Here is an 18,146-nt window from a genome sequence, read left to right as displayed (position 1 = left end):
TTTTAAATCTTAATTTTCTTTCTTTGCTCTCTTTTGCTTAATATATTTTTCATCTTTCGCTTAACTTAATATCAGTTGTTTGAGAGTGTTCTAGGTAGAAAATTGGATCGCGCAGAGAAAACCCGTCCAAAAAGGGGGGCGCTGGAGAGAACGTAAAATCGATCGAAAAGTTTGCTAAACTATGTTGGGTGAAAATATACACTCTTTTTTCTAGTAGTTTTAAACTTATATACAAAAATGCAGCGCATGATTTGCAAAATGGTTAGTTATTGTAAATGTTTGATTGAATGAACGAGAAAATTCAACTGGAATATGTTTATCGATTGATTAAATCATTTATCTGAAAATTAAAACATTAGATAATAATGATTTAACTGTGTTATTGATCAAAATTGCTACGAAATTTTAAAATCAATGTTTACATCAGTACCGTATTGTCAAACTGATAATTTTGGTGGATTAACCGATGAAACATTTCAAAACATTTATCGAAATTATCAGTTTGACAATACGGCCCTGTGGATGGTACAAGGTTGAAATATTTCAATTGACATTCTTTTGAAATATTTCAATGTTTTGTTCAAACAAAAGTCGCGTTCCCATCTTCAACATCTGAAGGAGTTATTAGACTACGGCAAACAAACAAAATTCGCACATTTTGACAGTTTGTCTGCGTTGTTTGTTCGTCAACTTTTGTTTGCAGAAACGTCAACTTGTTGTATGTTTGTTTGTTTTCCATAGCCATAGCTCCTTGAGCCGTATTATTAGACTAACAATTTTGGCCAATTTATTTTTGGAACGTCTCATCGATCAGTTTTCAGTTTTAGAAACTTTTCACATGCCATATCGGTGAATGTTTTGGCAGGTGCAATTTTTCCGTGCCAAATGTCAGCTTGACCTATGCAACTAAATTTTGTGCGATGAAATATTTAAAAAAGTCTAGCAAAATTGTTAATTTAACATAACGGCTCTGGTGGATGGTTCATAAATTGTTTTCGATCAAATTCCAAACGCTATTCAACTTTGTTGTGACAGTTGTCAAACCGCTGTCAGCTGTCGTAATTGACGGACAAAACATTTCACTACAAGTCGATCGAAGTTGTATTATTAAACATACAATTTTGGTGGTTTTTTTGGAAACAATTCATCGTACAAATTTAACGGTACATGTCAGGCTGACGTTTGGCGATAAAATTGTCGATCCTGGCCAAACTTTTCACCGACATGACATGATAAAATTTACCGATGAAATGTTTCAAAAAAATCCATCAACATTGTAGGTTTAACAACACGGCTCAGTTTTAAAACACTTTTCGCATGGCATTTCGGTAAACAGTTTGGAGGAGATCAACTTTTCCGTGCCAAATGTCAGCTTGACAAGTGCTTCAAATTTTTGAGCCATGAAATATTTCAACAAATCTAAGAAAATTTGTATATTTAACAAAACGGCTCTAGTGAATGATTTATGAAATGTTGTTGATCAAATTTCAAACGCGATTTAATTTTGTTGTGACAAATGTCAAACAGCTGTCAGCTGTCAAAATTTATTGACGAAACATTTCATCTCAAATCGATCAAATGTTGAAGATGGGACCGTGAGAATAAATTATGGCTTCGACAAACCAAACGACGTGAAAATAAAAGAGGGGTCTTTCCTCGTGAGAGATTGCAGCGAAAAAGATGAAATTATACCATTTCTAATCAAATTCCAATCGAAACAACCCAAATGGAATTGTTAATAGGATTAGTTCCCCGCTCGGACGAAAACTCGAAACGGAAAACTCGCAATTTTTCCGCCTCGCAACCTAAATTGATGCTGGAGAAACCATTCCCGTCACTCACTCCCCGCCCTCGTCATAATTCTCAATTTTCCGCGTGTCCGATGTCGCAATTGGACCCGTCCCGGGGCCATCATTGCCGATTCAGGAGACCCCGAAAACCTTTGTTTCGGGTATTGCGTAATTGCTGCCCCGAATCTGCGTCAGCTACCGTGGGAAGTGATTTGTCTTTTTTTTTTTCTTTCGTCGAATTTTTTTTGTCCCGAGAAAAAGATCGGGTCAGGCGAAATTCGGAAAATGGATCCCCACTCCCCACTCATTTAATCTGCGGAAAATGAAATATTCATGGCTGACTGGCATCGGGCACACCCTGGAGGGCACTCCGGCGACAAAGACGATGTTCTTTGGCGAGGCAAAGTGATTATTTCGTACTTGAGGGGCGTTGCACTGTGCGAAATACGCTGAACTTAACGCGATTTGTTATGGTGAATAAGATGAAATATTTCAAGCAAATGACGCACGGAGTCGACACCGTCAAGGCAGGGTTGTAAAACATTTCAAGCAAAACAAAAAATAATGATTTCTTAGAGTGGTTAAATCTCAAGCCCCATAGATTTGGGTTTAACACGAGCAAAATGTCTACATCCGAGCACTTTTCATGAGCTTTGTGGGATATGACGTTCTCAGAGCTATCGATGGCAATGAAGCATGCGAAGGCATGCGACATAAAAGTATTTTTCCTGCTTAGTCAGGCGTTAGTGCTGTGCTAAAAAGGTCAGATTTCTTATGACCTTCAATCGAGTTTGAAGCAAAAAATCTACAAACCCGAACTGAATCTGTATTTCTTAAGAAATAAAACACAAACCAACCGAAAGCCTACAAATAAATCAAACGGTGATTTATTTCGGGGCGGTTTCATTTTCACCTTCCCTGCAAGGGGCGACAAAACAAAGAAAAAGCCAGCGCAAACCGGCTGGTCCACGTGGCCGTCAGTGACGGATTAGGCGTGACAAGACCCACCCCCCCGGGGGAAGGGAGGGCAAAGAAAAATATGGGGTTTTCCCCGAGCCCAGCATCAGGTGTATTGTTGTCAAAGACCAGTTTGTCCCCTGGTTTTAAATGTCCTAAATCAATCTGCCCGCCAGGGGTTGGGTTTTGTTCTAAGTTGAAATGATGATCTCAACATCTTTTGCGGATATTCGTGAAATGTTTAAAGTTTAATTTAAAGAAAATTCAATTGCTATATTTTTGCACTCTATTTTAACTAGAGAAAATTCAGCTGGCCGATTTACACTAATTTACCAACTTATTTGGCAAAGAGTTTCACGCCAGTTCACCTTGAAAATACAACTCATTTTCCCATCTTCACCATTTGAGTTGTATTGTTAAATTTTGTGGATTTTTTGGAAACATTCCTTCGCACAAATTTAATGGCCCATATCAGGACGACATTTGACGAAGAAGAGTCGGTCTCGGTAACTAAACAATCAAACTCGCACATTTTGACAGTTTGTCAGTTTGTCTGCGTTGTTTGTCAACATTTGTTTAAAAAAAATTGCATACATTTTGTCTTGTTTGCGAGTTTGGCAAACTGTCAAACGCGAAAAAGTGCAAGTTTGTTTGTTTGCCATAGTCTAATACCACCTTAATATTACGGCAGTGGTGAAAAATCAATGAAATATTTCACAGCCAACTTTACCAAATATGTTGACGGATTTCAACTTTGTCCGGAAAGATTTCAAAGCGAAATGTGCTGTCAAAATTGAAGCAATACGCAAGGTATGTAGATTAGATAAGGTAAGGCGGAATAGTGAAAAAAAAAATTTGACAGCTGGGAAATCTCGCCTTACCTTTTCTAATCTACATACCTTGCGCATTACGTGAATTATGTTGCAATGTTGACACTTGTGACACCAAATTTTAATCTTGCGGATTGTCACACTGCCATTCTATTTGTCCACCGTAAAAAATCAGCTAAATTTCAAAACAGTGTACAAAATGGTAAGCAAAACAATAAACATTTGTTTTTGTTGCGTGCAAACACCGAAACGTCAAAAAGGAGCTTGCGGTCAAGGCATATAGATTAGATAAGGTAAGGTGGTTTTCACACGGATAAAAATCTTGTTAGTATATCCGGTAACTCCAGTTTTTTTCTCGATTTCGATGTAAATGTTTTCAAAATCGACAACATTGTTGTTCGAAATCGGAAAAAATGTTGACGATTTTGGAAACATTTCAATGTTTAGGAATTCGACACATAGAGTAACCGGATATGCTCACAAGATTTCTTTCCGTGCACCAAATTCTTTTCTGTTGGGTTTAACATGCTCAACTGAATCGAAAAAAAAACGCTTCAAGAACGTACATATTCTCTTCAAATAGCTAAATGAAACTAAAAATGTTGTTCGATTCAGTTTGAAATTTTTAACAACCCTTCAGAAAGTGAATACTGGTGAAATTTCTATTGAAAATCCGAATTTCGTGAAAAATTTTTTGGCAGCTGGAAAACCGACCTAACCTAATTTAATCACTCAAGTCGAATTATTAGACAGACGAAATGCTTCAAAATATTTCACGTAAGTAGATTGACAATCATCACATAAACATGACGAAATCCAGTCTGCAACCCGCTAAGGTCACCATCTCCATGCGAATCCGAATAAACAATACAAAACTCTTGTGAAATTTATATTTTAACATCCGTCGATTGATTTTTTCATGGAATTTCGATGAAATGTTTCACGAAGATCGTCTCTTTTTATCCAAATGTCAGCCATGTTCGGTAGACATTCACCGAATAATTGAGTCCATAAATTAAGTTTAAATTTTTTATATTATTGTTCACAACGATAAAGCTTATTTTTTCTGAGTACAATGACCCTTTGAACGACCGCATAGTTTCAAAATTCAAAATTCAATTTTAAAAATTAACTTCACGGCCCTTCTTGACAGAAAAAGTCTTACTTGACAGCTCGACCCAAGGAAACCATAGTTGATCCATCGAAAAAATGTTATCTCGTTAATAAATTTTTTATGCATTAAAATGAAAAAAGGTTATCAGAAATGGTTTTTAATCGTGTCGTGTCAATTGTTTCAAACATCTTACTAAAATTATAACTTACGCAACCCACGTTGGTGAAATCAATTGAAACCTTTCATTATACTGCTTAGTGCTTTGACCGTAATGGTCAAACCTGTAACGTGAACCGACTTTCTTGCGGCAGATACAAAATTTGCTTGTGAAGCAGCCATGCCAGATATACAGAAAAAATCTGAATTGTACAGACACTTATTTAAAAAAAATCGCAAATAGCTCTTATACTGATCACTTCAACATGCTCTTAACAATGTTTTAGTAAAAAAATATGTTAAATAGCCCTTCATAAGTCCCAAAATTGATACAGATACAGACCAAATACAGACTTTTCTCCAACGAAATACAGACCTCCATTGAAAAAAATGACACCACTGCTGATGAAATGTTTCACGAATGTCTACCACGGTGGATCGATGGGCAAAGGAAATATTTTGAATAAGAAAACAACCAAAATTTCATTGAGTTGTGTTATTAAGTTAAAGAATCTTTCAAGATCGTCGAAAAAGTGCATTAATATTGCAAATTTATTCAGCAAAATCCCATAGTATTATGCCCAATCATGCCTTTAGCAAAGCAACTGTACGAAAAAGTAAGAAAAATATCCATAGAAATTCACCTTTCAACCTTCTCCCACACAAAGAAAGACCCCGCTTTTTATTGCTAACTCGAGCTTACCTTTTTTCGTCGTCAAAGAAGAAAGCTCAATGAACCTACCTACCGCGAAAGAATGTGAAAATTTCAGGTTAGAAAACGTTTTTTTTTTTTTTGCTCCCGTTTTCTTTAATACTCGCGATTTTTTTGTACGTGTGCAATGCTTGGATTGTGCCAGTATGTGTGAGTTTTTTTTGTGTATTTCCGCGCTTATGCAAAGTAATGATTGTGAAACTGTGATGAAAACCGCTCAAATGGAATGAAATCGTTACATTTTGTTACGCTGAATGTGTTATTGATTTTTGTTGTTTTCTTTTTGTTAATAGAGCAGTTCTCTAGGATTTCGGTCATTCGATTTTTTTTTGTATTTTTTAATCCGACTGAAACTTTTTTGGTGCCTTCGGTATGCCCAAAGAAGCCATTTTGCATCATTAGTTTGTCCATATAATTTTCCATACAAATTCGGCAGCTGTCCATACAAAAATGATTTATGAACATTCAAAAATCTGTATCTTTTGAAGGAATTTTTTGATCGATTTGGTGTCTTCGGCAAAGTTGTAGGTATGGATACGGACTACACTGGAAAAAAATAATACACGGTAAAAAAAATTTGGTGATTTTTTTATTTAACTTTATCACTAAAACTTGATTTACAAAAAAACACTATTTTTAATTTTTTATTTTTGATATGTTTTAGAAGGCATAAAATGCCAACTTTTCAGAAATTTCAGGTTGTGCAAAATCACTGACCGAGTTATGAATTTTTAATCAATACTGATTTTTCAAAAATCGAAATTTTGGTCGTAAAAATTTTCAACTTCATTTTTCGATGTAAAATCAAATTTGCAATCAAAAAGTACTTTACTGAAATTTTGATAAAGTGCACCGTTTTCAAGTTATAGCCATATTTAAGTGACTTTTTGAAAATAGTCGCAGTTTTCATTTTTAAATTAGTGCACATGTTTGCCCAGTTTTGAAAAAATATTTTTGAAAAGCTGAGAAAATTCTCTATATTTTGCTTATTTGGACTTTGTTGATACGACCTTTAGTTGCTGAGATATTGCAATGCAAAGGTTTAAAAACAGGAAAATTGATGTTTTCTAAGTTTCACCCAAACAACCCACCATTTTCTATCGTCAATATCTCAGCAACTAATGGTCCGATTTTCAATGTTAATATATGAAACATTTGTGAAATTTTCCGATCTCTTCGAAAAAATATTTTGGAATTTTCAAATCAAGACTAACATTTCACAAAGGCCAAACATTCAATATTACGCCCTTTTAAAATGTTTGTCTTGATTTGAAAATTCCAAAATATTTTTTCGAAAAGATCGGAAAATTTCACAATTGTTTCATATATTAACATTGAAAATCGGACCATTAGTTGCTGAGATATTGACGATAGAAAATGGTGGGTTGTTTGGGTGAAACTTAGAAAACATCAATTTTCCTGTTTTTAAACCTTTGCATTGCAATATCTCAGCAACTAAAGGTCGTATCAACATAGTCCGAATAAGCAAAATATAGAGAATTTTCTCAGCTTTTCAAAAATATTTTTTTCAAAACTGGGCAAACATGTGCACTAATTTAATAAAATGAAAAACTGCGACTATTTTCAAAAAAGTCACTTAAATATGGCTATAACTTGAAAACGGTGCACTTTATCAAAATTTTAGTAAAGTACTTTTGATTGCAAATTTGATTTTACATCGAAAATGAAGTTGAACAATTTTACGACCAAAATTTCGATTTTTGAAAAATCAGTATTGATTAAAAATTCATAACTCGGTCAGTGATTTTTGCACAACCTGGAAATTTCTGAAAAGTTGGCATTTTATGTCTTCTAAAACATATCAAAAATAAAAAAATTAAAAATAGTGTTTTTTGTAAATCAAGTTTTAGTGATAAAGTTAAATAAAAAATCACCAAATTTTTTAGCGTGTATTATTTTTCCAGTGTAGTCCGTATCCATACCTACAACTTTGCCGAAGACACCAAATCGATCCAAAATTCCTTCAAAAGATACAGATTTTTGAATTTTCATACATCATTTTTGTATGGACAGCTGCCGAATTTGTATGGAAAATTATATGGACAAACTAATGATGCAAAATGGCTTCTTTGGGCATACCGAAGGCACCAAAAAAGTTTCAGCCGGATTAAAAAATACAAAAATTAAAATTGAAGAAAAAAGACCGATTTCGTAGAGAATTGCTCAATAATAGAAAAAGAGAGAAAAATACTCACGGTAGAAATTGGGGGGAAAAAGATGTGTCGTCTTAAAAATATACACACTTAAATGCGGCAAAAACCCGAATGCGTAACGAGAAAGTAGAGGTTGGGAGACTTAAGTTTAGTTACTTGTTGTAAACGTGTTTTGTTAAACATTCGCTTGTCCTCGAGTGCGCGGGGGGTGAAGGCTCATTCCACCCTTCGTCACCCTTTTTGTCAGCATTTTTTTTTTGCGGCAACTTTTTTGTTATGGATTTTGCTTTACTACTAAGGAAAAGGGACACACACGTGGACTTTTCAAAAGGGGCAGAAAACGGGGAAAGAAGCAACGCGGTGGTCGATTTGCCACGCAAAATTTTAAATTTTAAATCTTTGTTTTTTTTTTCAAAATCGGCTTATGTTTCCACACACTAACAACTGGTATTTTCGCTTACAATTTAATTATAAAAATGATTAGATGACACGGTTTTTTGCGCTTATGTTTGCCTTTTGTGTGTGTGTGTTTGTTTTTTCTTTACTTTCTTTCTGACTATTTGCTGCTTTAATTAACTAATCCAATGATTATCATATATTTTGTCTGCCTTAGTTGCTTCTTCTTCTCTTTTTTCCAACACTCGCACAACTTGTTCGACATTTGCGTGCGCACGATTTGCATCTGTGTTTAATACCCAATTACGATTAACGATGTTTTTTTTTGCTTTAATTACTGGTTTTGTTTGTGGTGCAATTTTGCGCTCTTTTTGAATGTTTGCTTTTTTGCTTACCTTTGTTTTGACTGTAACAAAAAAAAAAACAAAAAATCAACTTTCTCCACTTTCTTTCTGCTTGCGTTTGTGTGAAAAATTACGATTATTTCATTCCATTGTCATTAAGTTTAGCATTCCTCTCGTTAATTAGCTTACCTAACGCGGTCCTTTTTTTGTGTGTTTGAATAAATCGCGTCAGCTTTTTCGGGTCCTACAAACAACTGTCATTCACGTTAAATTCCCCCCTCTGCAACTCTCTCTCTCTATCTCTCCCTTCTTACACTCCCATCTAACCTTACTAATAATATCTATTAGAGAGTTTTTTTTTGTGTTTTTTTTCATTAAGCTTAAGGTGCCAACATTTTGGACAGCTCCTCGTCCTGCAGGCAACCCTTCAGGAACTCGTCCTGCGTCAGCTGGCCGTCGTTATTTTCGTCCATCTTGGCGAAGATGTTTTTCGCGCGCTCCTCCGCCGAGTCGGCCGGTTTGTTCGACGAGCACGCGCCCAGCATGTCGTATATCGCCTGCAAAAGAAAAAGGAGAGAGGAAAAATAAACATTTAGTTGAAGGTTATTATGCTTAAGCTTACAAGTTATGTTTCAAATGTCACCCATAAATGAAGCATTTTTACTGTTCTTAGAAAAAATCGTCATCAACATCGGATTAATTACAATTAAATTTTACATTGTTTTGAACTGTTTTTGCAAATTGGTATTATTCCGCATGTCTGGATAGGGGAACTATACCCTTTTTCAGCCTATTTCACTTTGACCATGAATTACAGCTTTCATAAGGTGTTTTTGACTGTTCCAAAGTAATAAATTCCTCAAATAAAAGTGAGCAAGCAACTCTCCATTGTTGATACATATGAAAATATTGATTTCATAGCGGAAAACGGCAAAAGTGATGAGCAATAGTCGAACGTCTTAGAGTAATAAAAAAGGGTATTTTCCCCCTTTACCCAGTTTTTTTAAATGTCAAAAGATTTACATTTAAAATCGTATTAATAGTTTTCGAGATATCACGAATTGAAAATTGATAGATAACTGGATGTTACTGAAAAAAACTTATATTCCGAAAAAAAGATAATTTCAGGAAACTTTTACACTCATTCATCTATTTTTTTGCAGAAATGTTTTAAAAAATCGCAAAGATTTACCTAAAAATTTCTACAACTTTAAAATAGTACGCTTTATCAATACATTGTAAAGTAATTTTCGATTGCAAACTTCATTTTGCATCTTAATTTTTTTAATTTTCTTCGACAGCATACATTTTTTCCCCATAAATCTATTATTTTTTCAAATATAACTCCGGTACTGTAAACCGGGGAGACATTTATATGATTTCAATTTACTTTTAGAATATTTTCCAACTGTTTGTGTATTTTTTAAGATTATAATTTCTAAAACATGTACTAGGGTAAGCCACACAAGGTTCATGCACTATCTTTGAAAAAAAAAAGTTTTTTTATTCATGCTTTAAAACATAGTTGCGGTGAAAATTCTAATTTTAAATTCCGGGGCGACTTTGATGGTGATAGTTTTTCTCGTTGAATTTCAATGTAAAATGTTGAATTTTTTTTATGTCAAATTTACCATCGCTAAAGTGGGTAACATAGTTTTGAAGAAAAAAAAACAATGTATATATTTAGTTAACTAAGTTTATAAGCTTTTTCATAAAACACGTATAAATTTTATTTGAAATTGTTAAAAGTCCCAAATGCGTGAAATTTGCTAAAACAAGTTTTATAATTGATTCATATTGCATTTTAAACTGAATTCGAAGCACGAATCAAAACTTTTCACATTTTATAAAAAATGTTGTACTAAAAATGCCTGTAAATTTAAAGATTTTTTTTGGAATTATTTTACAAAAACACATCATATATATTTTTTACAAACCTAACTTAACCTTCTTCTAATGGAAAATTGTACAAAGAAACTAAAAATGCATTCCGTTTTCTGATTCGAAATCATGTTTCATTGAGAAAATCATGACACTTTGAGAAAATTGGAATAACGCTTTTTATCAACATTTTCTTTATTATAGTTAACTTACTATTTAAACTTTTCAATATTTTATGAAAACTTCTTCTTGAAGTACTTTGAACACTTCTCTACAATTGTTTGTTTGATTCCATAGCATTCCATACGTTTTTAATTTGAACACTTCACTTTGCGAAAAAATCTCAAACCTATTAAAGCCACCCCGTTTTTTTTCTGGTAGTCTACCAAATTTTGCAACATCCGAAAGCCTAGTCTAGTTTTAGTTTCCTAAAATACACCAAACATCCTTGACAAAGGTTAAGAGAATTGGAAATATTCCTTTAAAATCCAAATCAAAATCTACAACTTTGCAGAAGATACCAATTCTATCAAAACATCCCTTCTCTAAATACAGATTTTCTAATATTCTCATTCCCATTTTCTAAAACCAACCCGCAAAATTGAATGCAAAATGGCTTCTTTTGACATAGGGAATGCATAGTCAAATTTTCATCCAAATAAAAAGTACGAAAATTGCAAAAGATTTGCGATATGAGCATTGACAATTTTCAACATAAAAATTACTTTTTTCCCAAACGTCTACTTTCGATCTGTGATCTCAAAAATAAAAGCCTAAAATAAAATGATTTGATTACAATTGTAAAAGTAAATGTAAGCCTATTTATTCAAAGTTCGTTTAAAATCGAAGGCCATTTTTTTAGAAATCAATTTTCAGTTTTTATTTTCAATTTTACATTCCCTTTCTCTTTAAAAAAAAAGCTGAGTTTTAATTTAAAATTTGCAAAAAGTGTATAAGGGAATTAAGTGAGGCAAGTGTAAATACTAATCTGAAATAAATATTTAAAAAAAAAATCTAGTACAGTCCAGTACCCGATTATCCGAAGTGAAATTTCGCCAAGGCCTTCAGAAAATAGTATGGAAGAAATATTAACAATAACTGAATAACAGCACTGATAGATATGCATAATTTCAAAATAGTAGAAACATAGAACACTTTTCTTTAATTTTTTTTATCAGTTGTTAAGTTTTTAGTTTTTTTTTTCTCGATAGTTTATATCTGTTATAATGATAAAGTCATAGTTTTATTTAAGTTTTCAAGTATTTCACATATTCAGTGGTTTCAATGCAATTTAACAAATAATAAGGCTAAGTGTGTTTTCACGAACAATATTTCACGGGGACCACAGCGCCAACACACCAAATTTTACAGAAATTTCATGGAGCGTGAAAAATGTTAACACTCTACCGCCCAATTTTTTTAGATTTTTTTATTTTTCCCGTGTTCAGGAGGTCATTTTGAGCTACTTTTGTTCTACAAAAAACAACACTTCTCTTGTTTTACGTTTTTCTTGTTTTATTTATAGTATTTTAATTAGAATTAATCTTGTTTAGTATATGGCCTATTCTACCAGCTTCTATCATCACATTTTTCCTACCTTATTTTGTCATGTTTTTACATTTACTTTTTTCAATGTTTGCTCGTTTTTCACATTTTCTACTAGAAAATGGCAACATTATCATTGAAATTGTAAAACAATGCGTAAAGGCATAGTCTGGGACACTAGAAAAATTACTGCATACTTATTTTTACTCAAAATAAAGGAAATGCACAGCCAAAGTTGACCCCTAAAAAACATTTTTAAAAAAACATTGGCATAGTCACATTGAACAAGTCAAACTTCCAACCCTAAAATTTTCTAAAATTTAAAGAGTTTTCCTTTCCAATGCTTTTTAAAGTTCAAAAATTGGTTGAAAAATTGATTTTTGGTGATTTTTCAGATCAAAGCCCGTCTAAAGACGGGATTGGGATGTAAAGAGTTAAAATATATCCTAGAAAATGTAATTTTAAATATTCGGGAAGTTTACTTTTATTATATAATCATTTATCGAACTATTAATATTCTTACAACAGTTTTTTTAAGTCAGGCTGATTTAAAATAAAAAATCCTAACTAGCAAAAATTCAGGTTTAAATTTGCAAAACAGACTTGAAAACAAAAGCTTTTCAATATAAGCTTAAGGCTGGTACAAATATTTTTAAAAGTTTTTGTCACCCCCTTCAAAATTGGCCCGAAAAATCAGGGGCAAAAAAATATTTTACAATAAACTTCAAAATTTCAATGAAAATTCAAGTGCAACCAGCTGAAATCAAATTAAAATACATTCTTCTGCGTTTTAAATCATTTTTAGCATGTTTGGGTTTATTAAAAATCTTAAGATTTTTGAAAATTTTCGATGCAAAATCTTTTTTCGATACAATTTTTGTTTTTGTCAGATCTTAGATTTTTTGAAAACTAATGATTGCAAAACAACTGAACAAGTGTAAAATGCATTTTAAAACACATTTTTCATTTAAATGTGTAGACTATGGCTTGTTATTTAAATTTTTATATTTTTTTATTTTTTTGCCCCCTCCCCCTTGACCTTTTTTAAATATTTGCATCGGCCTAAACATAAAAAATATTGGCGTGTGTATGCTCCCTTTAATATATTTTTAATATTTGTTTAAAATCAAAATGGTAGTAAATAAGATTTTGCCCCATTCGTAACTTTTTTAAATTTAAAAGTTTATTAAACTTAAATTAAAACTGCGTAATGCAGTTTAAATTTAAAAAATGATTTATTGATTTTTGACATTGGTACAAATCTGATTTTTTTTTTTAAAAAACCTATTGTACAAATCCATATCTTAAATGCTAACATTAAAAAAAACTTTGGTGATTTAAAATTGAATGTTTTGTTCGGGAAATAGTTAAAAAAACAAATATTTCGAATTGAGAAGACAAATTAAAATTAATTAGCAACATTTTAAAATGATGTAGTTGTTGTTCCTGAATTTAGAAATTTCAAAATATTTTTTAGAGAAGATCGGTGATTCTTTTGATTTCTTTTTTTTTCTTATAAAAAAGGTATGTTAACAAACTACTGTGGCTGATCTGGAGTTGGTTTCAGGAAACCCATTATAAGGTTATTATGTTGGACCTACTAGAAACTCGTCTTGTTGCAAATCAAACTTCATGAAATTTTATATTAAATAAAGTTTGTTGGAATAAGGCAGGTTTTTGGGTTTTCCAATCCTTTTAGATTGTAACATTTTTCTTCAATGATCAATACCCACATGTTTGCCTATGACACCAAATCGATGAGAATATTCCCATGATACAGATTTCCGAATAAAGTGCAAACATTATGTCATGGCAAAATTTTGTGAGACTAATTTGATTTTTGTTTGTCATTATTGATTGCAAAGCGATCTAAAATTTCTTATTGATACTTAAATTTTAATGTTTGAAGAAAATTGATTTTATGCAAGCATAAATGCTTCAAAATTTTTTTGCAATTACGTCTACTTACTTTTCCTGTCATTCTTAAGCGACGACGAAATAGCCTACTTTGCTGTGCCAAAAATAACAGAATCGAATAGCAACACTTTTCAAAATAAATGCTTAAAAGTTCTACTTTTGAGTACTTGTTTCGAAAAGTAATACCTTTCAAATTTTTGTTGTTGCATAAACTACTATTGTCATAAATAAGATGGCTCTATTTACGTACTATTTTTGTACAAACCAAAATATACGGATACTTTTACGGACCGACGAATGAAGCAACGTTTGCCCACCTCAAACTCCAAACCAAATCGTAAGTAACAAATTAAATCGGTTTCTGCATGTTGTGGAAGAATTGTTCAAATCTATTATACCTTTTGAGTTGGAAGTCTTTTTTGAGACCATGGAATGATTTTCCAATCCAAATTAGAAAACTTCAAACAATCACACTCTGCCCTCATAAATCACTTTGCGCGCAAAACTGCGATCCCAGCCCGTCTCCTAACCTCTCGAACCAAACAACTCAAAAAAAGAAAAGCCAATTGACAGAACCCATCAACCATGTGTTGCGCGGGTCATTTGCGATGGGGCTTTTCCGACAAATCATCGAACAGGAACGAGAAAGAGTAGGTATAGGCTCCTCCAACTCCCACAATCTGGCAACTGGCCATGGCAAAGAGGATGCATCGTCGGTGGCTTCGACGCTAGCAATGATTGATGACCAGATTGGTGGTTCGATATGAATATTGCTTGCCCTGACTTTCCGGTTTTTGCATGATTTTCATTTTTTGGTAAGAAAGTGGAAAAGTTGACTAAGGAAAAAAGTTTTTTAAAGTTTTTAATGTTTATTTTTTCAGAGATTTTCTAAATACAATTTGAAGATTCAATATTTGATGAGTCGGTGGATTGGAAAGCGCATTATATTCAAATTTAATGGCTACAAATTGTGTTAAAATATTCACTACCAAAATTCGGTCCACACAAGTAGAAGCAACATATGGCCCTTTGTGTGTGCGTTCCATTTATCACCTTAAGGGAAGTTCCGTCGAATGGACGGTTCTGCTCGAATAATCTCCCAAAAGCACACATACACTCTGACAGAAAATCTCCTCAATATAGACATAGAAAACTGCGATTTCGCCAACGACAGCGCGTTCGTGAATAAAATTGACACCGCAACATTTTCCCATAATCATCGCCGCATCTTCTAAAGAGCGGCTTCTTTCTATTGGGTGGGGGTGACTCAAGTCAGGCGGAAAATGGTGCTACGTTCCAGATTCCGAAAAAAAGCGGTTGCCACAATATGTTGGCACCGGCTTCCCTGCTTGAAACGATGCTAATGATCATTGTCGGCACTTTCACTCTGGTTTTTTGCCTTGATACACTGTTGGAAAAGTTCAGAAATTTAAATTTTGGTGCTTTTTAAGTTAACACAACGAGAAATGCCATTAAAACGACTTATGTTCCTATTTTCGACCTATTCTGCACCTATTTTGGACCCAAAGCAATCATTTTTCGTACAGTTCAAGTATTGCTGTCTTCGTCTCCCCCAAATGTCTCTCGATAGGGCAATCGAGTGAGCTTTAACGCACACACACACACACGCAAGCTTCGCCCAGATGTCAAAGGGGCAATCAAAACGAAGGATAATTTTGGGCACGTGCGTGGTTCAACCAAGGAAAATGTGGTTCGCTTCTTATCGTGTGAAAATGTGCTTGTATGTGTGCCTCGTGTGTGTGTGTGCGAGACTATGCTTTGTTCTCGTTCCGTTTGGACGACAACGAACGGTAGCATCGATTGTGCGAAAGCGATTGATAAGGTCTCGCAGGTTTAAGAGCTGTGCGAAAAATATTGAGCTTTTGAGGGTGAGTGTTTTTCTCTTCTTCTTTTTTCTTGAAGGTGAAAGCACCAACGATGGGGGTGAGTATTTGTGAACTGGTGGAATAATACTGTGAGAGTATGCCATTTCTAGGATAACATTAAGTGTAGCTGGTTTTGTTTTTCGATGGGACAATGAACGAGGAGCTTAAATCTTCGTGGGAAGTGACAGTAAAATGTGGGATAATGGTATTTCGTTATCGTAACAACATATTTAAGGGCAGCATAATTAATTGGTGTGCGGATTGAATCCAACGACAAATATATTAGGAATATCATTTGCTTTGTACTCCAATCATCACATAAATAGGAATTTCCTAACCTAACGGGAAAAAAATCCAGAGAGATAATTAATGGCTGCTCAAAACACATCAGCACATTTTATTAGGAGCACAAACTTTGGATGTTTTAACTCATTGATTTTGGCAGCTGTCTAAGTGGGTTATTTGAAGCATCTGAGTAAATTTTGAGTGAAATTAATTAAATTAACCCATTGATACTTGAGCCTAAAGCTAGCGAAAAAAAATGTTTTTCATACAAAAATGAAATTATTAAATAGCTGCCAAAGCTGAAAACCGTTAGAAAATTGGGATTTTCATATATTTTTTCCAATTTTTCCCCATACAAACGTCACTCTCGAGTATCAATTTAATTTGACCGATTTTGCTCATACTTGACCCAGAGTCCTAAAATAGCTCAAGGAAAAATAATCAGCTTGTGGCGCAAGGTTTTGAAACAATGCTCCATATTCTGGGCACCTTATTGTCCATGCAAAAATGGTATGTAAATATTCGAAAATCTGTATCTTTTGAAGAAATTTTCTGATCGTTTTGATATCTTCGGCATAGTTGTAGGCATTGATGAGGAAAAAAACAAGGAATCAATTCAATGATTTTTTTTAAAGGATTAAAGGGAAAAAAATATGCAACTTTTGACACTGACATTTTAACATCGAGTTATGATTTTTGAAAAAATGTTTTTTTATCTAAAAAAAAGATGATTTTTGTTGAATCAAATTTGCAATCAATTGAGAAATTCTACATCCCGAATTCTTAAAATAACGTCCATGATTGTTGATTCCTGAAAATAATCTTTTTCGAAAATTGACAAAATTTCCTACAAAACTGCCTTAGAGTTATAGAAGATTGGACCTCTGGTTGCAGAAATACAGCGAATTAAAGATATAATATAATAGAAAAAGAAACAAGAAAATTTAAGTTTTCAAATCTCATCCAAACAACCTTTTTTTAGTATTAAAATCTCGGAAACTAATAGTACTATTTGAAGTGTTAAAAATGAAACATTTGTGAAGTTTTCTGATCTTTTCGAAAAATCATTTTCAAAATGTTGGAAAAAAGACTAACATTTCATAAAAGTAAAATACCCAATATGCATATAGATTTTCTCCGACGATTAACAGCCCTTTCTAAATAAAATTGCATGCCTGTTCCAGACTCTATTTCCAAATCATCATATTCTATCTGGGTAATTCTCTACCAACTCACACAGCAGTTGCCCCGACCCCTCTTCGATTTGCGTGAAAATTTGTCCTAAGGGGTAACTTTTGTCCCTGATCACGAATCCGAGGTCCGTTTTTTGATATCTCGTGACGGAGGGGCGGTACGACCCCTTCCATTTTTGAACATGTGAAAAAAGAGGTGTTTTTCAATAATTTGCAGCCTGAAACGGTGATGAGATAGAAATTTGGTGTCAAAGGGACTTTTGTGTAAAATTAGACGCCCGATTTGATGGCGTACTCAGAATTCCAAATAAACGTATTTTCATCGAAAAAGCACTAAAAAGTTTTAAAATTCTCCCATTTTCCGTTACTCGACTGTAAAAATTTTTGGAACATGTCATTTTATGGGAAATTTAATGTACTTTTCGAATCTACATTGTCCCAGAAGGGTCATTTTTTCATTTAGAACAAAATTTTTCATTTTAAAATTTCGTGTTTTTTCTAACTTTGCAGGGTTATTTTTTAGAGTGTAACAATGTTCTACAAAGTTGTAGAGCAGACAATTATAAAAAAATTTGATATAAAGACATAAGGGGTTTGCTTATAAACATCACGAGTTATCGCGATTTTACGAAAAAAAGTTTTGAAAAAGTTGGTCGTCATCGATCATGGCCATTCATGGTCACCCGCGACAGACACGGACGACGAAACAAAGAGAAACGCAAAAAGTAACTTTTTCAAAACTTTTTTTCGTAAAATCGCGATAACTCGTGATGTTTATAAGCAAACCCTTTATGTCTATATATCAAAATTTTTGTAATTGTCTGCTCTACAACTTTGTAGAACATTGTTACACTCTAGAAAATAACCCTGCAAAGTTAGAAAAAACACGAAATTTTAAAATGAAAAATTTTGTTCTAAATGAAAAAATGACCCTTCTGGGACAATGTAGATTCGAAAAGTACATTA

The 18,146-nt window shown here is 33.3% G+C and overlaps 2 protein-coding genes across 12 annotated transcripts in view; both read right to left on the bottom strand.

Moving 5' to 3' along the window:
• LOC119769347 overlaps positions 1-3,655 on the bottom strand; it is a 34,187-nt gene extending 30,532 nt beyond the window's left edge. The window contains exon 1 of the mRNA XM_038261379.1: positions 3,647-3,655. Coding sequence (XP_038117307.1) covers positions 3,647-3,655 — 9 coding nt within the window. The remainder of the gene's footprint in view (positions 1-3,646) is intronic.
• A 4,359-nt stretch (positions 3,656-8,014) lies between these two features.
• LOC6040115 (neuronal calcium sensor 2) overlaps positions 8,015-18,146 on the bottom strand; it is a 237,904-nt gene continuing 227,772 nt past the window's right edge. For all 11 annotated transcript variants that reach the window (XM_038258777.1, XM_038258788.1, XM_038258781.1 and 8 more), the window contains one exon: positions 8,015-9,030. In XM_038258777.1, coding sequence (XP_038114705.1) covers positions 8,854-9,030 — 177 coding nt within the window. In that variant the 3' untranslated portion in view covers positions 8,015-8,853. The remainder of the gene's footprint in view (positions 9,031-18,146) is intronic.

The sequence above is a fragment of the Culex quinquefasciatus genome, chromosome 3 (assembly GCF_015732765.1).
Source record: "Culex quinquefasciatus strain JHB chromosome 3, VPISU_Cqui_1.0_pri_paternal, whole genome shotgun sequence".
In the NCBI taxonomy this organism is placed as follows: domain Eukaryota; kingdom Metazoa; phylum Arthropoda; class Insecta; order Diptera; family Culicidae; genus Culex; species Culex quinquefasciatus.
This window is presented reverse-complemented; position numbering and strand designations above follow the sequence as displayed.